The sequence below is a fragment of the Cyanistes caeruleus genome, chromosome 9 (genome assembly GCF_971803275.1).
Source record: "Cyanistes caeruleus chromosome 9, bCyaCae1.hap1.1, whole genome shotgun sequence".
Lineage (NCBI taxonomy): Eukaryota > Metazoa > Chordata > Aves > Passeriformes > Paridae > Cyanistes > Cyanistes caeruleus.
This window is the reverse complement of record NC_141709.1, coordinates 29,804,124-29,825,617: the sequence shown is the minus strand read 5'-3', so window position 1 is coordinate 29,825,617 and position 21,494 is coordinate 29,804,124. Positions and strand designations below refer to the sequence as shown.

At 41.7% G+C, this 21,494-nt stretch overlaps 1 protein-coding gene across 15 annotated transcripts in view; it reads left to right on the top strand.

The window, feature by feature from the left end:
- GLIS1 (GLIS family zinc finger 1) overlaps window positions 1-21,494 on the top strand; it is a 187,669-nt gene that overhangs the window by 87,453 nt on the left and 78,722 nt on the right. For 9 of the 15 annotated variants that reach the window (XM_023932390.2, XM_086842185.1, XM_086842187.1 and 6 more), the window contains 2 exons: window positions 4,012-4,210; window positions 10,033-11,134. In XM_023932390.2, the coding sequence (XP_023788158.2) occupies window positions 4,012-4,210; window positions 10,033-11,134 (1,301 nt within the window). The remainder of the gene's footprint in view (window positions 1-4,011; window positions 4,211-10,032; window positions 11,135-21,494) is intronic. The other 6 variants (XM_086842190.1, XM_086842189.1, XM_086842188.1 and 3 more) reach the window with 1 other exon arrangement.

Here is a 21,494-nt window from a genome sequence, read left to right as displayed (position 1 = left end):
CTCCTCTCCTCGAGTCTCCTCTCCTCGAGTCTCCTCTCCTCGAGTCTCCTCTCCTCGAGTCTCCTCTCCTCGAGTCTGTCTCCTCTCCTCGAGTCTCCTCTCCTCGAGTCTCCTCTCCTCGAGTCTCCTCTCCTCGAGTCTCCTCTCCTCGAGTCTCCTCTCCTCGAGTCTCCTCTCCTCGAGTCTCCTCTCCTCGAGTCTCCTCTCCTCGTCTCCTCTCCTCTCCTCGAGTCTCCTCTCCTCTCCTCGAGTCTCCTCTCCTCTCCTCGAGTCTCCTCCTCCTCGAGTCTCCTCGAGTCTCCTCTCCTCGAGTCTCCTCGAGTCTCCTCTCCTCGAGTCTCCTCGAGTCTCCTCTCCTCGAGTCTCCTCGAGTCTCCTCTCCTCGAGTCTCCTCGAGTCTCCTCTCCTCGAGTCTCCTCGAGTCTCCTCTCCTCGAGTCTCCTCGAGTCTCCTCTCCTCGAGTCTCCTCGAGTCTCCTCTCCTCGAGTCTCCTCGAGTCTCCTCTCCTCGAGTCTCCTCGAGTCTCCTCTCCTCGAGTCTCCTCGAGTCTCCTCTCCTCGAGTCTCCTCGAGTCTCCTCTCCTCGAGTCTCCTCGAGTCTCCTCTCCTCGAGTCTCCTCGAGTCTCCTCTCCTCGGAGTCTCCTCTCCTCGAGTCTCCTCGAGTCTCCTCTCCTCGAGTCTCCTCGAGTCTCCTCTCCTCGAGTCTCCTCGAGTCTCCTCTCCTCGAGTCTCCTCGAGTCTCCTCTCCTCGAGTCTCCTCGAGTCTCCTCTCCTCGAGTCTCCTCGAGTCTCCTCTCCTCGAGTCTCCTTCTCTCCTCTCCTCGAGTCTCCTCTCCTCTCCTCGAGTCTCCTCTCCTCTCTCCCTCCCCTCCCCTCTCCCTCCCCTCCCCTCCCCTCCCCTCCCCTCCCCTCCCCTCCCCTCCCCTCCCCTCCCCTCCCCTCCCCTCCCCTCCCCTCCCCTCCCGCTTGGAGTCCCAGGATTAAGACAATCCCTCCCATTCACCATAGTGAATGGCATGACAGGCATAAAAAATTTAGGCAAGGTGTTGATTTTGTTGTTATTGTTGAAAATGTAAAAAATGGCCTATTTCATTAATCACTTTGAAGATTCTGTGTTTTGAAGCACTCAGTTCATTAGAGTTTTCAATCAGCAGCACAGTGCTGTGCATCCCTCTGGGTGGGGTTAAATGACTGACAGTGTAGGAATTGTGGCAGTCAAACATTCAGGGGTGTGGAGTATTCAGCGCTCATTATATGGGATGAGATGCTGAATGTGGGTACAGCACCTTCTCCCCCATGGTTTGCTGTGTTGGCAGCTTTTGAGTTAATAATTTCCTCTCAGTGGAGGGATGTGATGGCCTCTTCCAGCGTGGATGATTTTCACTTGTTTGAGAAAATCTGGTACTGTTTGGTCTTTCACTTGTCTCACGTGACTCATCCAGCTGCCAGTAACAGCGTTCCATTTCTCAGTGTTGTCGTGGTAAATTTTGGACATCACATCCAAACAAAACCAAGAATGGCAATTTTTTTTTTTTTTTAACAAGAAGTAATTAGAGAGAATGAACAGTAAGGAAAAAAAAAGGCAAATGGCCTAGTTTGGTCTTTGCCACAAAACCCACAACTCTCTGGGGATATCTAGTATGTTAGGCAAATATTTAAAATCTGTCTCTATTTCGAATGTGAGTCATTTCAATTAGACATCTTTCAGTTATTTGTTCATTGGTCTTAATTAGGTAAACTCTAAAGCACTGCAACATGCGTTTCTTGTTGAATAATTACCCTTTTGGTAAGTTTTCTTGCTCTTATCTTCTTAGCCTTAATAGCTAATTTTGTCAGTAAGGGTAAAGCCTTCCTGAATTGTAAATAATGTGTTTGCTAGGGAAGAAAGAGAGCTATTGCCCTTTGGTAGGGGTGTTTTAAATGTTGATCTCATTGTTGGACAAACAGGTTTACCTTTGTGTAAGGAAATGTTTTGTTTTGTTCTAGGAGAATTTGAAATGTAGGGCTAACAAGAAATGTAGGGCTGACCCTAGAGGTTCTGACCTGAGCTGTCCTTCCTGAGGTGTGGAGCCTCATCACAGTCCATGGGACCAGTTCTCACGTGACTTAATCTGGCATAAATCAAGAAAAAAACTCCCCCAAAGTCAGTTACCCCAGAATGAAAGAAGCACGATATCCAAAATTGAGCTAACTTGATTACTCATATGGAAAGAATTGCCTGATTGCAGCCTTTGCACACTACTGTATCAACTCCTTCCGTTCCCTCGTGAACACTTAAATGTGAAGATATAAATCAAAACTGCAGGACACAAAAAGACAAAAGTTACCTTGATGGATTCCACTTCCATGAGATCCTTCTGGAAACCATTCTGCTTTTATTAGATTTACTCTCTGTAAATTAGGATTAGTTTTTTATATGGATTTATGGAATGGCTATGGTATAGTGCAAGCAGGGTGAACCCTCTGGTCCGAGGCAAGGGAGTGTGTGCTCTTTTCATGTGTTATTGGTAAGTTACAGAATGTAGGTTAAAGGCCCCTTGATACCAGTGAAAGAAGAGATCTGGTTCCAGACATGGAAAGTGCTTAAATCTTACGTGTGCCAGCCAATGATATTAATATTGTATAGAACAGCCAGTTGTCAAAGGGCCAGATTCTGTTCTCAGTTACAGTGGTGTAAAGTGGACTTTTTCCCTTTTCTTCAGAGGTAATGAATTTGCTTTCACATGTGCTTGGACACTTGAACACTTGGGCTGTCTGTGTTCGGAGATAATGTCACAGTTCTTTTTTTAGTTGCTGTGGGGGAAAAAACCCATGAGCTGCTGCTGTTGTTCCTTGTCCATCGTTGTTCCAGCTCACATGTGGCGAGCACATTTCAGAGGCTTTGGTGCAAGTGCAGCTGCACTCAGGGCACTGTTGTGCAAGAAATTTTTAGTTCTTATTAATGAATCTATAAGGTACTTGTGAAGGCAGATGGATTGGCTGAAACAGAATTTCGTGGATTTAGCATAATTGTTCTGTTCCTTTGCAGAGAGTGAATGTGTTCTCTGATTTAACAGCTACAAGAGAAAATAATTATTTTTGACAGCACAGGGATAGTGTTCATGTTATTCTAGGAAATCTCTGTCTTCACACAAACAGGTATTAGTGTGTGCTACAGTTGGTATTGCTGAGCTTTGGGGGAAGCTTCAAGTTTCTATGTTTTGATAATATGATAAAATTGGTAAAGTACATATTTAGAAAGCCCTAATGGATTTCAGACTTGTGTCATTTGGGGAATGAAAGAAAGTGTTTTATTACAAGTCCAGAATAAATCTTAAACACTTTGAAAGGATCTACACTGTTTTGGAGGGAAGATACATCTTGACTGTATTCCAGATAATTCTGCTGTTGGAAAGAGAGGAACTGTGAATTGGGTATTGTAATATGATTGATTTACCATCTTCTCTTGGTGGTGTGGTCTTTAAAACTTATTCACAGTGTTCAACAGTGTATTTAGATACCCTTTAAATGTGATGAATCTACCCCAATTAACAGTCAAAAGTCCTGTTATACAGTCCTGCTAAGGTAGGTATTAACCCTGGAGCTAAATTACGATGGGATAAGGCCAGAATAGGAATGGAATAAAGCCTGATGGAGCTGTAGACTCTAGAGGATATAATGATAATTTATGTCATGGTTACACACAGGGCAGAGCTGATAGTCAGAAAGACCCACAGTAAGCTGAAAGGCATCCAAAGTGATCTTCTTAAACACCTCAGTTCAAACCCACCAAATACAACTGACTGTGCAGAAGATGTTTCGTTTCTGTTTGATGAGAAATAAACAACCAAAGTTCACAGATCCAAATTCCAAAGCAATTAATTTTTGCTTCCTTGTGAAACCTTTCATTTCCGCTGCCTTGTTGTAAATACGGGAATTCTGGAAGCAAATCCAAAATGAGTTTACAAAGTAGTTGTCAGTGGAGAGAATTCTTAGTCAAAGCCTTACGTTTTTTTTTAATTTTTTTGACAGTGAACGGTGGCTACAATCACTGCAGTTTGATCTCTGAGAAGAAGAACATGGTGGACATGGAGATGACGAGTAGCTCGGTGCCTGTCTGCAGGCAAGGTCTGTTCCTCCACACAGGGAACTCCCTGATGCGAGACCACGCGCTGTCCCGGGAGAGGCTGCTGCACGTGGGCCAGCTCAACTTGGCGCACTCAGATCTCAGGTATCGCTCCAGGTTTTACCAGCTCGTGCCCTTGGCTCCACCCATGGTGTCACCAAATTACTACCTGGGAGACAGGGATGGCACTCCCAACCCAGTGTCCCCCACACAGTGATTTGGTGTGCCACCATCAAACCTACAGGAAGCCTGTGCCACTTTTATTTCTACAGCATTTCCCTTAATGAAGTATTTGCAGAGTTCCCATACAGCCACATCCTTGATACTTGCTTTTAAGGCCGTAATGTGCAAATTTGGTCTCTGGTTTTGATATATACACTGTAGTTGAGTATGCTATGAACAGAATCTCTATTTAAACATTTGCTATAAATTAATTATATGAAAACACAGAACTCCATTATTTTTTTGTTGTTGTTACAATTTTAACATTACCAGATTTTAAACAAGTACCCTAAACAGACATCCATTGTGAATAGAAACCTGCTACAAATTAAAATCTGTCCATCTGTTTTAATTATTCTGCTTTTTGGCAGTGGGTGCAATAGGAATAATCTTGACCTTTTTGAAGAGCTGTAGAAGAGAAAAACCTCATTAAAGTTGCAGCCTTTATCTTAGGTACTTGGAATATTTGGTGCTCTGTGGATGGACCTATCAACCTGAAATTTCCATAGTCACAGCAAGGAGAAATGTAGCTAGTTTGGTCTTGAAAATCTGACTGTTCCTGATTTTATTATACATATTCATGCCTTGATTCCCCTTTTCAATTTACTGGTGGGCTAAGATCAGTGTTTTTGCGAAGGGGAGGCATGGTAATGTGGCAAGCAAGGGGAAAGACTTTTTTTGTATGTTTGTTTGCTTGAAAAGGATAAATGATATCCATGCCACAACAAAATAATCCATTATTGCTACAAGGATTTGTAGGTGCCTTTGCAGCAGGATGTAAATCTGCTCCCTCCTGGTTTCTTTATGGTTCAGTGTGGGACTGGCAGTTATCAACCTTTTTTTTTCATTCTGTCAGTGAGGACAATTATGAAACAAAGATAATTAGGGCAGGAGCAAACAAAAGGAGGAAGAGAATAGTCTGCTTAGATCTTTTTGAATCTTTTTGTAAATTTTATAATGAGGAAATGACAGATACCTTCATGCCTGGCATCACGGTATCCCCACCCTCAGAAATATGAACCCCTTCCAGCCCCCATTTGGAAGAGGATTCCCAGAACAACATAAAGGATTGTCTGCTGCACAACATGAGAAAGTAGCAGGTGATAGGCCTGATTCCCTCCCCTCTGCTTTGTGGCATGGTCTAAAGCCTTGAGACTCTGCTGCCTCTAAATTTGGAAATGTTTGGAGAATATCCTGAAGGACATTACAGGTTGTTTTGTGTCCCACTGGTCACGCTCTGCTTATATGTCCACCTGGCTAATAGTGCATTTGTCTGCATGGGATTGGCAAGATGAAGCCAATGCCCAGCTCTGCTGTGTGGTCCTCACAGACACAGTATCTCCTTATATCACAGCACCTTTCATGAGACACATGGCACAGAGCCTAAACTTCGGCATTTGAGAGAAGGTGGACAGCATTTCAGACCATTTCTGTTTGTGGTGTTTGTGCTGCTGAAGATTCTTGACAAGCAAGTAAGAGAAAACAGTCTTTCCCTGAAGATCTGAGAACTGGAGAATGTGATGCCCAGGAGAGGAGTGAAGTCAGTGGGAGCCAAGGGTGCTCTGCGCCTCCCCAGATCTCAGCCTTCTTCAGAAGATGGATGAGAGAAGCTGGGCTGGAATTCAGATAGTGGAGCACATGGACATCAGGGCCAACTCTCGTTGGTTGCTCTGCCCAGCTCTAATGACCAGCACAGAAATAAAGGGAGACACAGAGTCAGATATCTCTGAGTAGAACTTTGAACAACTGTGCCTTTCTAGGTTATGGAAAAAGCTGAACAAACCAGGGAGCACCTCCCCTAGCAATCAAAAATCTCCCTCAGGGTTTGGATTGCCTTTGTCCTTTTTTTCTCTTCAATGCATTGAAACTTGTTATCCCCTTCAGCTTCTCCCTGAAATTGTTTTCCCTTGGCATTTGTATTTTAGGGATGACCACCTTAGTCCAGTAATCATGATCCCCTTTTCCCCACTTCGTTACTAACTTCTAAGCTGTGCAGCATACTTGCTGCTACATTCTATCTATGAATGCAATGTGTGTGGGACTGGAAAAGTCCCAATACCTTCCTCACCACAACTGGAGGCAGCACACAGCTAATGCTGGCCTTTTGTCAAATAATCCATTATCAGCCACGGCAAACCCGCCCACACTGCGCTCAGTGCTCAGCATGTAAAACCCAGGCAAGACATCAGAGCACTCGGATAGTGTTGCACGGGGTCCCTGGATGTGCAGCAGAACAATCCCTTCCAGCTTCTTAAAACTGTCAGTTATCACCGGGTGCACATTTCCAGTGGCAATTGAAGGCATGTATGTTTTGTAAATAATTCGGAGATTTCAGATACAGTCATCTTTTCCTCTGAGGGCAGTTGGGAACTGCAGCGCTTCTGGCATGGTGCTACTGGCCTCGTGCTCTGGCTCCAATTACCACGTAAGGGAGTCTCTTAGGAAACACTGCCTCAGTATCCTCTGAGAGGCTGCTGTTACTCTTCAAAGGCCTTACACTCAGCTTTCATGAGCTTAAGCAGCAACTCTGTTCCCTTAGACTGTCCATCCCTGGTGCATGGATGCTCCCTTTGAAGAGAGGTTTTTGGGGTATTTTCTTCTGCTGACTCTCTTTCCAGGATTGGTTATCTGGAAGGCCCCCAGAGCTGCTGTGGTTGATCCGTGTGTCCACGGTGCTCCTTGCACTGCCCTGCTCCCCTTTGTCCCTCTCATCTTACCTGTTAATTTCATATGCATTTATATTTGGTTACTGTCCAGAGATGGTGAGATCCTTACAGCCAGCACAGCCTGTGGGTACCAGGCCTGGAATCTGCTCTATGGCTGTAACATCAAGATTCCAGGGGCAAAGAGTTAATGGATATGAGGGGAGCCGCCCTGCAAGCTGCCTGCCAGACACCTTGTGTTGCTTCTGCTTTGGTTTTGTTTCTGTGCCCCTTCTCCCTTCAACCCCCACCCAGACAGGGAGGAATGAGCAGGGCTTGCCTTGGAATAGTGATGGCAAAGTTCTGCCAGGAATACAGGAACTTGGTATTAATGCAAGCTTGACATCAGGTACCCCAACACTCAAACATCAGGAAATTGAAGGAATGTGAGATTTCTCCCAGCAGTTAACTAAATTAGGATGTATAATGTATATAAATATACAGTGCCACAGAGAAAACTGCAGATCCTGGAGAGGACTAGGTTCTGATCTGCACAAGCAGCCTGTGCTTATCATTCTGTAGGGAGAGAATGCATAAGACACATCTGTGGCAACTGGAAGCATGACTTTAGTGCCTTCATTTCATTTGCTTTTGAAGTAAGGCATTCTAGTTTGCTTTGTGGTACAAAACTCTCTTTTGTGTGTCTCAGAATCTGCGCTGCAACATCACATCAATAGAGCCTTGACTATGAATAAGATCCTGTGCTGGAAATGTGGGTCAGTGTTCCTGAGGATACTGGAAATCTGGTATTTTTCAGAACAGGAATGTTTGTATCCATCCTGCAGGTACTCTGCACTGACTCCAGCTTAGTCAAAAACCAAACTTCTTTCATAGATTTCTGGCAAGATGGGAGCTTTACATAAAGCTTAATAATACGACACCAATTATCAGAGGCTGAAATGTAAGGCTTGGGTTAACTTTATATGATGTAGGAAATGTGTTTACTTTAGCTGAGGCTTTGAGACCACTAAACTATGATACAAACTGAATTACTTAGAGGAGTTTTTGTATAGCAGAAATCAAGTAGTAGGAAATGCTGTGCCTGGCATGGCATGCTGTAAAGCCTGTTTCAGAATGAGTTTAAAACACTAATCTTTATACTGAGCAAACATAGCAGGGTTTCCCAAACATGTGCAATAAAAGTACACTTATGCCACATATTTTGCAGACATATGGTTCTGTAAATGTTAAAAAATAATGTATGAATGCTGTTGGGTTTGTTTTTTTTAAAATATAAATTTACCATCTGCAGAAACAGGTGCTTGAAGTTCACCCTGAAACCAACTGTGCAAACCTAAAGGGAAAAATTAAAAACAATGGTTATGGAAACCTCTAACATTTTTAAATACACTGTTTTAAAATTTTTGGTGGCAAACAAACAATCTGATTGTTCTGTATCAGTGAGTGGTGGGGAATTTAAGTTCTCTCATGATCTTAAAGTATTTTTATTTTTTTTTACATTAAGCCCTATTGGAGCTTAAAAATGTGTCAGTAGTGAATGCAGTGTTCGCTGTTGTGTGTCTCAGACAGGTGCCAATTTTTGACAACCTTAATTTTATGGGAAGGAAGTATTTTTGAAGCTTTTGATTGTTGTTAATTTCTTCCTTCCCTTTTTGTTCTTTTGAGATCTATTACCAAGAAAGTTGTAGAAGTTATCCCAGCTTCCCATCTTAATATTAGTGATGGATTAATGGAAATAATAGTGATAAAATCATCTAAGGTGTAAAATAAATGCAGTTTATTCAGCAGCTTCATAGTTTAGTGTATAAATGTCCAAAATAGTTTTATGTACACGTGTTTCATGCTTTAAAATGTATCAGACCTGCCTTAGCTGTGGTGTCACACACAGGCTGCCAAATGGCTGCGTTTTCTTCAGCTTTTGTGGTGCTAGCATCAAAAAAGCATAAAATTCATTTAAGTGGAACATGTCAGCTTAAGAGCCATGGGGCACTTCTCTGGAGGGTTTATTAGCTCAGGTACAGCTTTCCTGCACACAGATGTACTGTTTCCTCTCCTTGGTCTGGCACGATGAAGCCATAGGTTAAACCCTCCCATGCTTTAGGGATATGTAAGGAACACTGTCTGCTCCTAAGAAAAAGCACACAGTTGGATCATCCACAGTAAATGTTTATAGCTGAGATAAAATGTTTTATTTTAAGCCATAAACCAGTTGCTAACTGCTTGGAAGAAAACGTTAGGAGGAAATGTTTCTTCATGCAGTGCTTTTCTGAAAAGTGTTTTGTGGAGTTCCTCAAGGTTCTGCTTCCTCAATGAATGGATTCAACACACATCAAAAATGATGAAAAATGACTTCTGCAGAAAAGAACTGTGATTTACGGTCCCATGCACTCTTTATTATGAAAAATGGAGATGGAAGTACATAGGCTGCCATTTTAAATTTACTGGCTGTGAACTTTTTATTTTGTGGAAGTAAATATTCAGCTGATCTCACATTGATTGTGGAGTGCTGGTTGAAAGCAAGCAGTTCTTTTGCTGTATTCCTTTTTCCTCCAGAGATCTGGCTCCTTTTTTAATTTAGCAAAGGAAAGCATGTCTCTGACATGTAACCAAAGCTCAGCTTTTTTGTGTCAACAAGAATGCCAAGGCATTTTCTCAGTGTGCTCTGAGGAAAATGACAATATTTGAATAATTCAGAAATGCCCAAAGCTCTCAAACTTCATTCTCAGCTATTGTTTTGCCCAGTCTGTTATGCACTGAAAGCCTCAATTGTGATTGATGAACTGCCTGTAGCAGTGGAGGGAAGATTCTCTGTTCCATGTGTAACCCAGTGTATAAAATTAATCCTGAGTAAAATGGTGGTGTCTTTCCACAGGTTGGAGAGGAAGCATTGCAGATTCTTTTGGTGTAATTGCTGCATTAGATAGGCAGCATTCAGCAGAGAGGAAGTGCTTCTGTTTTGCAGGGCTTAACAAATGTTGTGTATTGTACAAAAATCATAAACCCTGTGGTGGTTAGCGATGCTTAATGAAAACTGTATTGCAGGTCACCCAGGTTTCAAGACTCAGTAGATTCTGCTGCTCCATGCCTGAATGGAAGTCACCCGGCTCAGCACATTAAACAAGAATGCCCCAGTGATTATAAGGTTCTGTCTGAGGCTTCCACACATAGGAGGATTACAGAGGGGATGGAGCTGAGAGCCTCTGGTAGTCTGCATCCTGAACTAGACCTAATGAATAATAGCTTTACAAATTCACTTTCATCCTACTTGTTTAATAATGAACACAGCTCCTCCCTGGGTCCTTTGTCACTTGGCACCCCTCAGCACTCGGCCAGGCTACAAACAAGCAACCTGAAGAAGAGATGCATCTCTGTTGTGCCGTCTTCAGCTGAAGGAATCGATATTACAGCGATCATCCGCACGTCGCAGACGTCACTGGTCACCTGTGTGAATGGACTGCGAACTAACTCAGCTGGCATTTCCTCTCATCCTGTGGAGATCAGTCATCACAGTGCTCAAAAATCCTCTCAGCCCCAATCTTGCTCTCAGCCTGGAAACCCTTGCAGTATTCCCTCCCCTCCAGCATGTCTTGTACCTCTTTCCACTGAATGTGACAGAGGTGACTGTGAGCAGATACAAATGCAGCAAGCTGAGGAGAATGGCAGCCTCAGCCTTATGATGAATGGTACGAGCCTTCCTCACCAGAACTCCTCGCACGGCACCCAGAAGGTGAGTTTCTTAAAACAAGAACCAGCTGATGATTATTCCTCCACTGCTGATCTTTTTCGCCATCACCAGGGGCTGCCTCCCCCTTACCACCTGCACCAGCAGCTCAGCCAGACCCCAGGGACTTTGCCTCACCTCAACGCCTCCACGTCTCCCAAGTCCCTGCAGCCCAGCGACGGCGATGAGCAGGACCTCAGCAGTGGCAAGCAGGTCTGTCAGTGGATTGACTGCAGTGCCACTTACGACCAACAAGACGAACTGGTCAGACACATAGAAAAGACTCACATTGACCAGAGGAAAGGAGAGGACTTCACTTGCTTCTGGGCAGGCTGTGTCCGCCGCTATAAACCCTTCAATGCTCGTTACAAACTGCTGATTCATATGAGGGTTCACTCTGGAGAAAAACCAAACAAGTGCATGGTAAGTCTGGATTGTATTTGTTTGAATAGAAACATAACTGCTCTGCTCTCTTTCTTGCTCTCTCTTCGATCTTACTCCAATATAATTGTTGTGCTTTCCTGTAACTTAGTCTGTAGCAGGCTAAAGGGGAGTTGGAGAAAACCTTAATCTAGGAGGAAATGATTGAGTAAGAAATACTGTAGTTCTTGGAAAAGGGATTCGGTTTCCTTATATGAGAGCTTAACTTTTAATACAGTGCTTTGTTTTTTTAATATTCATTAAACCACTAATAAAGTGATGATCAAAGCACGCAGCCGTCATTTAACGTAAAACAAAGTCACTGAGCCTCGGGTGACATTTTTAATCAAGAAACATAAAACACATCTAATGAAATTCTTTTCATTCCTTCAGCTGAACAATAACCCATAGAGTTGTGAGTGCAAAAGTTTCAAACGGTAATTTAGACCAAAAAAAAAGAAACTTGCTAAAGGATTTTAAACAGTTAAAAGAATAAAAAGAATATATTTAATTACATTTTCAAAGGTTGTTAGGGGCTTTTTTAATTTGCGAAACAGAGCTTTAAAAATAAGTAAAAACCATTGTTCTCTTCTGATCAAGAAGATGTAAACAACAGCAGTGTTCCAAAAAGAGGATCTTGGGAATAACACCATCTCTGCATCTGCCCACCATGATGACAATATGGCCAAACTAAAATAAAAGTTAATGACTTCCATTAAGCTTTCCACATGTTTGAAACAACAGTGATATAAGACCCTGACTGAAACAGATGAAGCAAAACAAGTTTGACATCAGCTTCCAAATTGGGCCATGAAATTTGGAAAGTCTCATTTGTAACACCCACATGCGTGTGCACACTCACACACAGACACACAAAAAAGTGCAGACAAAGGGAATGGTTATGGCAGCAGGTTGGGTTCCTGACAGGCAGAATTTTCAGCTATATGTCTATTTTATTGTTTTGATCATAGCATGATGCAATGGAAAATGCATGTAAGGGATGTTAGATCATGACAGACTTTTCCATGGCAGGCTGTGGCTTTCTATGGAGGAATAGGAAAGAATTTTTGTAGAAAAAGCTTCCAGGCCTGCAATGGTTATGGTAGGGAGAAGGAAGAAAACAAGAGTATTCAAAACGTGTTGCAGAGGAAAATTTTATCTGTAAGCAACTGTCCTGATTATCTTTTTACTTCCATTGGATAAATGAAAAACATTGTCTTAATGTCTGCATTGTTAAGTGGGTATTCCCGAAGATAATCCTGAAAACAGTGCATATACTTAGAGAATACCATTGAATTGTCCAAGATAAAATGGAAACACTCTAAGGCTTACGTGTTTCTTTTTGCTTTGAAAGCAAGAACTGAGTGGTTCTATTCCAGAAGTGACATTTTCTAAATGTACAAATGAATTTAACTTTCCCTGAATAGGTTTCTTTTAGTTATAAATTATCAAAGGATAATGCAAGTTTGCTTCTTTACAAATGAAAGTGTAGGTAAGTAAATTAGAAGCATACTTAAAACATGAAGCCCTGATTAGTTTCCTGTGGTGCTGAAATATCAATAGACTCCATGGATAAGGGAACTTGTCTCCTTTCCTGAAAAATGCATATTTAACAGGTATGGTATGGCAGATTTCTAATGTTGCATTCCCATTCCTACAGAAAACTTGGTAAACTAGAGATATTAAATGCTGTAATACCTTAGAAAATGCTAAAAATGTCCTACTTTGAATTAATTTCATCTGCACTAAAGTACTGGCATTTGATAACACATCAAGGTTTTGTGAATACGTTGGAAACACCTTTGCATCTGATATTGCAGACAGTCTTTATGTCATATTTATACAGCCTTGGCATGTAAGTATATAAAGATCTCTTTTACTGGAGCAGTTACTGTAGTTGTTCCCATACATGGAATGGCCCAATCAGGACTGGGAGCTCTACATTGCTCAGCTTGGACTTAACTCTTCTATTCCCACAGTAAGAGCCTTCCACTGTCAGCAGAGGTATTGTGTGTTAAATGTTGCAGTCTGGAATTCTGCAGGGAGTGGATCCAAGAGAATACACAGAAACCACAGAGAGTCTTCTTCACAAATTTCGTTTTCTACCCTGAAAAGAGCTTGATCTAGCAGGGGCAGGATCCAAAGCTGCAGCACAGCTCCTTGAAGTTATTAATATCAAATGGGGATTATTTGCCCAGTGAATTCCATTTCACGTGAAACAGGGGTTGCTGTGCAGTGATGTTGTGTCATTTTAAATGATGGCTTTTCTTTTGATGTGGTAATAATTGCACTGTTATTCCTGCAAATTAAGAAGGCAATTCATTCTCTGTCTGTAGAGGTCTGAGATTTTGTTTCGTTTTTGCTGTAGCTCTGTTAAAGTAACCTTGCGTCTCTTGGTATTTGTAGTGGAGATTTTCTTTCGCTGTTCACAATTACCCATTGTACTTTCTTTTTAAGCCCTCGATTTTGCTCTTGCCTGTAAGATTACTGTCTGACTAGGTATTGAACTGCTCAGGAGAAGCTAACAGTGAGCACGCTGCCCTCATACATAAAAGTACTTTTCCATGTAAAATTATTAATTTCTTATGACAGGCTTTGCTACTATGTACTGTAATAGACAAAGGAATTTTGGAATTCAGGCTACTTGAGAACAGGAAATACATGAGACATTTTGATTGAAAAGTAAATGGTTCACTAAAACTGCAGTTAATCCTTTTATTATCTTTCCAACAGCAGTTTCCACAATACTTTCATGAGGTAAGCTTCCTTCAGTCCAACTGTAACACTCTCATCATTGCAGCTGGTTTGAATTTAGCGAGCCTGCTTCTTTCTTTACTACAGACAGGCGACAGGCAAAACAGGATCTGGTGTGGAGCACTGCTGATGTTTCGGGTCCATATTCTGCTCACTGTGTTCCATTGCCAAGACCGGTACTATGAGTATTCTGTTTTCATATTCCGTTAAATATTCTAATTAAGCGGTGCCTTCTCATCGTTGTGTCCCTCAGTTTGGTTTTTCCTTGGGCTCTGCAAGTAGTCTAAAGGAAACTACCTAATCTCTTTGCAATATCCTGTTATGTTTCATACTTAACTCATGTTATTTTAGTTTTATTAAATTTGGGGTTCATCTGCATTATAATCAAAAATATATCCAACAAAAATAATGATGCAATGCCTTTAAGACTTTAACTTCTGAAGATTAATTTCATGCTTTTTTAGATTTGATGTCCCAGACAATTGGAATTTTGATTGTCTGAGACAGCAAAAATTAGCAAGCTTAAATGGTTTTTATTTTAAAAAAAGGAAGAGAAAAAGTTTCTCATAACTGCATCTTTTGCTGCCTTTCAGTTCTTCGAATACTTTGGTGAGTAGAAGTGTGCTGATCTCCAGATATTGCATCCTTGGTTTAAGCCTCTGCTTGCAAATGTAAATACAGAGCTGCTCATTTAGTTGTCTAGAATTGTTTGATTTGGACAAATCTTTACTTGGCTTATTAGTTTACCCTCTTGTACTCTTGTGGCTTCATAACGAGTAGAAAATACATTCCCATCACTGCATTCATGTGTGCTCAGGGGCCTCACCAGACAGGATCTAGGTGAATGATTTATCTCTATGTAATTTCTACATGTGTAATTAGTGTTTATAGAAATTTGCTATCATAATGTATCTGATATCCATGAAGGGAGCTGGACAGGGATAATATTTATGGTTAATGCCTTTAGTTTCTGTATTTCAAAGAAACAAATGCATCCTCTGTGTGTTCTAGACCTGTTTTTCTGTGTTTGCCTGGAAAGTTATGAATTTGAAGCAGAATCTTTTTTCATGTATATATTCAACAGACTCAGTTTGGGAGGAGTCTGACTGGAATGATTTGGGTGCTGTATTGTACACAGTGAAATTCAGCACCTGTGCTGTTTGTAGTCAGTTCTTTTGAATGCCTAAGGCTGAGACACCATAGGTACTGCATTAAACATGGGGAAATTGAGACACAGAAGATAAGTAACTTGCCTAAGGGTGTCTTTAGGCAATTCCAGCATTCCAGGGCATTCTTGTGTTCCAATCACCACTTCACACAAACTAACAATTTGCAATTTACGATGAAACAGATTTTGTACAGATTTCACTAAAGATTGTGCTCTGGCTGAACTGCCTGTTAGTTTTTCACTTCACGTCTCTGAAGCAGGTGGTTTGACATGATGTGAGTGTGTGAGAGCTTTCATCAGAAGGCTTGGCTGCATCTGTAACACTTCATGGCAAGCAAACTGGTTATTGGGAATACTGGAGATGCCTGTGGAGCAGATTAGTATTATTGCTTCTGTTTCTGAGGAAACCAGTGCGGAATCTCTGTTCTCAGTAGATGGCGAGTCTGATGCCGTCTGCAGTCCATGGGGAGTGTGTGTCCAGCAATGCAGAGTGAGAAATGAGATCTCTACAGGTCTACAGCTGCAGAGGAGTCTCAGGGACAGCCCTGCGTCTGTGAGGAAAATGGGTCTGTGTGCAGCAGCTTATCCGCTTGTGAGTTACTTCACCTTAACAATGAGTTTCCATGCCTGACTCGAGGGAATGTTGTGGAAGTCTGGAAAGTGTTTTCAGCTTTGGATTGGAGGGTGTCATGCACTGATGCCAAAGGAGTGCTTTAAAAAAAGCAACAATAATATTGGGCTCACTTACTTTCCTTTGAAGTCAGTAGTAGGAAACATCCATTCTATCAAAGCTGCCTCACCAGAGATCTCTCTTTTTATTAGGTCTCTGATGGCATTTCCCGATACTGTCAAGGAACGTCAGCATTCAAAACACTCTGATTAGAGGAGTAGACAGCAGTTCAGTGGTTTTGTGGAAACACAATGTTTGTTTGTTTACAAAGCCCACTGCAGATTGCAGGGCAGTACAAATGGGTTTGAGCGTGCCCCAGCACTGGAGGGCAGGCTGATAATGGGCTTTAGGCTTGGCTCTCCCTCAGCTCTTGTCCATCCAGCTGGTGAATTTGAACTCGTGTCTGCCCACAGGAAAGCTCCACACTAACAGATCTTGCAGAACAAAACCAGCCTAAATCACTGGGCCCAGATTCCATTGTGAATGGGATTGTCCTGCGTTCCAGTGCAGCAGGACAGAACTCCAGATGACTACAGTGAAATGGCCCCACACTACCCTTGGGGGTTTGAGACCTGCCTTCTTGAGCTGGGCTGCAGAGAGAGGAGCTGCCTGGGTTTTTCTGAAGGGTTATCAGCCTCCCCATTTGGTCCTGGGATTGTTTGGCTTCAGGACATTCTATGATGTGCATCGGCTTTATCAGGCTGATAGGAAAATGATATAGGATGCTGGACCTGGTAGAATTGTGCTCTGAACAAGCCAGGCTGGCTGCCTTTTTTGTTACTTTCCAGCAGTCTGATACAGGTTAGGTCTGGCTGACATACTTCCAGGGATTTTTTTGTGTAAATCTAAGTAAATTAAAATGAAGTAAATTCCGAGTGTTGCTGCCAGAATCCAGAATGGTTTTCAAGTTCACTTGTGTGCCTTCAAAACGTTATAGAGGACACTGACGAGATCTGAGAAATGGAATATGGTAGTTAGAGGTACAGCATGAAACTTCCCGTGGAGGAGGGTTTAAAATATATACTTTATCCTGCAAGAATGTTTAATTCCACAAGGTTTAGTTTCATTTGACCTAATCAATTATTAAGTAATTTGGGACCTGTTTAAAACATACTAATCTTGAAGATTTCCTGATATATTTGTGCAGCTCTGGTGACTGTGTGTGGGTATTTCTGTTCAGTGTGTTAAATAAGAAACAAAGTGTGGTATTTACAGTAATATCACCACAACATAGTGGGCACTCCCCCTGTGAAACTCCTTGCCATAGGATATAGTAATTAATTGCCACTATTACAGTTCTCACAGTGTTGGATAATTTCCATTAACAATACTTGGTATCTGCTGAAGGTAAGGTGATAGGCAGATAGCGATTTAGGAAACAGATAGCCTTGTGACAAAAGTGTGTTTTTCATTTCCATCCTCCATGATAGAAGTTTTATTGGGTATTCCACCAGTTTTTCAAACCAGAAAATAGTATCACAATAGAGCTTTGAGATAAAAAAATATTACTGAATCTGGGTCACCTTTACTTCAGAAAACAAGTGATGGAGGATGATGAACAGGAATGGAGGACTTCATTACTATTGACATTTTAGAGACAATGTGCTATTTTGGAAATGTTTCAGTATTTTAACCCATTGTCTTGATAATATTTTACTTTCTGTTTCAGAAGGAATAAGATTTAAACAAAGACACTTTTTTGTTGTTGCTGTTTAAAAGTTTTTCCCATTTGATTTATTCAGTGTTTTTATTTTGTTAGTAGAGTCCCCAAAACAATTATATTTCAGCTCATCCAGAGCTGATTTATCTTCTCTCATTCTTCAGTGTTCTGATTTGGCTACTGAAACACATATTTTTCACCACAATTCCAACTGTGACCTGATTTGAATACAAGGAAAATGATCCATTTTCCTGCAAAGCTGCAGATATTTGTCAGATTCCTAAAATCTGAGCTTTTGACAAATACCTGACAATGCTCTGATTGAAAGAGACGTCTTAAAGGAAGGGAACAGTTTTGCATTAAAAGTGGTTCTCCATGGGGACTGTGCTGCTGGCACCCTTGTGGCACACAGGAGGGGTAGTCGTACCAGAACTCCTCCGCACCAAGCAAAGTCATTCATGTTCTTTGTCAAATAATACAGGCTGAAGTATGCCCAACTTCGAAAAGTGAAATTTATTAGTTGTGACCTGCCATGTCTGGCTGCCAGACAGACTTCTAGGTATGTCTCCCAGGTCTTCTTTGGAAGATTTCTTTTAGGCTCCTTTCCCTTCCCTTTCCCCAGTTTACATACACAAATGACACCTCAATACCATGTTTTTATCTTTATCCTTTTGTCCCACAAGACTCAGCAAGTAGTGATTCTTTCTCATACTGAGGCACTCAGAATTATTTCCAGCTCTGCTGTGGCCTGGCTCTGGACGAAACCCTGCACGTAGATTTATTCAAACCCTGGTCTCAGCACAGACCTATAAACCTCTCCTGAGACGTCACCTTTTGAAGGTATCTTGCAAACAGCCTCCTAAATCCCAATTCATTCCAGCTGCACCACAAGATCACTTACTTTGCCATGCAGATCAATGGATTCTATCAAATAATCACATCTGAAGAGCAAAAAGGGAGAAAGGCTTTCCAGCCTCTAAGCACTGTGGTTGCAGTAACTCTTCAGGATTTCCGTAGCTCACCATTTCCCATGCAGCAGAAGTGTGACAAGGTTTCTTTCTCACTGTCTCCCCTGCCTTGGAGTGAATTGTCCATGGCTTTCACTGCTTAAATCTGCTCAGTAGTAAAGTAATATACCCTCAACTAGTCAGACACATTTGCCACTCTAGTAAGTATTACAGAGCAGGAAATGTAATTGTGAAATACCTGTTTCCTGTAGGAATATCTCAGGTGTGCCTCAAAAATGTGTCCAGCAGTTGTGTCCTAAAACCATAATTCTGCAGGATCTAGCATCATATTGGGAGGGTGAGTTTTTTCCAGAAGATCTGGGAAAACAGGGTGCATTCAGTGATTTGAATAATAACTCTGAGCAATGAGATAGGAATTTTCTTTTTATCTCCTGAAATTTAATTTATAAAAAACAACTTGCATCCAAATATTATTAATCCTGTTATTTGATGGACAACTTGGCTGCTTGGTGGAGAACTTGTAAGTTCTAAAATTTTAAACAAAGTATTTGTGCTTGTGTTCTTGAGGTTAAGTGCTTGGCTTTATTTTATTCTTCTGTATGTGTTCTGTGGGGATTATTAAAAGTGGTAGGAATTGTTCAGAACTCTCAGTGATTTAGCCTCTCTGAACAGTGATTAACCTCAAGAAGGAAAAATAGTTTGTATCACCTGGCAGAAGGCTTGGTCAAATTAAAAAGCCATAAAATTAAATATTGTTTAAAACTCGTGCCAACAATATACTTAATAATATTTCTTATTAGGCCAATACGTTTTAATACTCTGTATTAGCAAAACCTATGTCATTTAATAAAAATGTTAATCTGCATTTGTAGGCAACAGAGAGGCTGTATAGTGTAGTCTCAAGGGAGAAAGAGGAATTTAGAGCACATTAAAAACTTTATACAGTCACTTAGGCAGTTTTATCTCAGTTCTCAAAGTGATGCATTTATTTGTTACTTTGGGGCAAACCAGCAGAAGTTGGCCTTTAATATCAGAAGAGAAACGAAAAACCATCATTGCACAGTGCAGGGTCACATTCTGAAACCCTCACTGGCTCATTTAGCAAGTAGTCCAGTGGGCTTGTTAAAAAAGCAATGTGCTGGTTAAGCTAAATATATCAAAATGTGACCTACTGGCATCTGACAGCTCACTCTGAGCTATTTCCAAAAGCAGGGCGGGTTTTGGGTAGGTTTGTTTTGAAGGTGCCCTGCTCTGCACCTCTGAAGTTGAGATCCTCTTCCTCTCAGACCAGGAACTCAGTTACTGAAATTTCCTGAACACTTTGGGATATTGTCACCTTGGATCTCTTTTCCTTACAAGTACAATGAAATAAATTTCTTTGGAGCACAGTGAGGGTGAGTAATCACAGTGAAGTACTAAGGCCAATAACTTAATGTGCCCATAATGCTATTTTGCATCTCTAATCATTCCTTCTGCTGAGAATCCCAAAGCTCTTTCAAGCTTTTGCCTGCCAGTGGCATTTCCTGTGTGGTGAAATCTCTTTGCCTAAGTTCCGGCTATAGCTGAATTAAGTCAAATTACTCTGCTGCTTTCTCTCCATGTTTAAACTGGTGTCATTATAAAGAACACGTTAAGTGCCTGGTGGAAAAGGCAAAGAAAAGATATCCTCCTTCCCTAAGTATTTTCTCTTTCACATATTCTGTAAAGTCCTTGTAAGACTGTGTACCTTGGCTGACCAGAAAGTCCCTTCTTCTTCAGAACATTATTCTCATGAGTAGAGGTGTGCAAGAGAGTGATTTTATTCAGCTGTACTGTGGCTTTCAAAGAAAATGTCACCATTGTAGAGAATCCAGTGGCCTGTGTTCTGTCTTAAGGACACCTGTATTTTCTGTATTTGGCTAGGTCAGAAATGGCTGCATTTCAAATAGCTTTGCATTTAATCACAGACATTTGTCAGTGCCTGACTTTTCTGTTTACATCCCTGGCTGATTGTGGAGTCAAGGAACAATAGGAGTTTTATTTCAAAGTCTGCTGTAGCTGTCTATATCAGTGTCTTCCCTCCATCTCCTTCCTTTATTGTTGTGTACAGATAACATATGTGTGAAGAGATCCTCTGCTCAGGTACAGTGGAGCTGCAGCGTTAAATAATTGATCTTGATCTGTCTTTTGAAACTGCATCCAAGGCATTTAAAAGTGGGAAATGGAAAAAGCATGTTCTCATAATCCAGCTCAGTAAAGTTTGCACAACTGCTCTTTGTTTCATCATGCCTACAATAAATCTTTCATTTTTGCCAATTGAGAATGCCTACTAAATCTGCAAATGATTACTTCCCTGAATTGTGTTGGGATTCTTGCAATACATTTTTCTTACATGGGTAATGATAAAATAAGAGTCCATCAAAAAATATTTTATTGCCTGGCAGAGAGCCTCTTATGAAATGGTTTTGATTCAAGGAGATTCTTCCAAGTGTTTTAGAACCGTTGCTTACAACTTCCTTTTAACCCTTGCATGGAGGGCTGCCAGGCCCTGGGAATGTCAGGAACAGGGTCAGTCAATCAGCAGCTGGTGGAATGCAGGACCTGGGTATCAGTTTAACCTGCAGCCCTCGGCCTGAGAGCGCGAGCGCTGCCTCAGCGCGTACTTGCAAAGGGGATTGTGTTACCGCCAGATTAGAAAGCTGATGAATGTCAGACTGGTGGGAACCTTGTAAAACTAATCTGCTGTATCCATGTTGGTATGATTGCACCCTGCTTTAGCGAGAGAGTGAGGAAGATGGAGTATTACAAAAAGGAAGACGCAAGGCAGAGCTGGTGGGGCCACATCTGGGTCACTGAGCCCAGGCACCACCTTACAGCAATCCTTCAGTACACCAAGAGGCACAGAACACCTCTCCAACCGTGCCTTCAGGAAAGGTGGATTGTCAACATTGTGGCTTGTAAGTCAGGACCTTTCAGTCCTGTAACACAAATCCTTCCCCTTTCCCCCTTGATTTCAAATTGGGTACAACTACATTTGTCTGCCTTTGCTCAGGAACTGGCCAGCTGTAGAAATTACCCTGCTTTCCTTACAAAGAGACACAGTCTCAACCCGGTTCCCTGCAGACCTCAAGCAAACTGTCTCTACATAAAACAAGGCCCAGGGG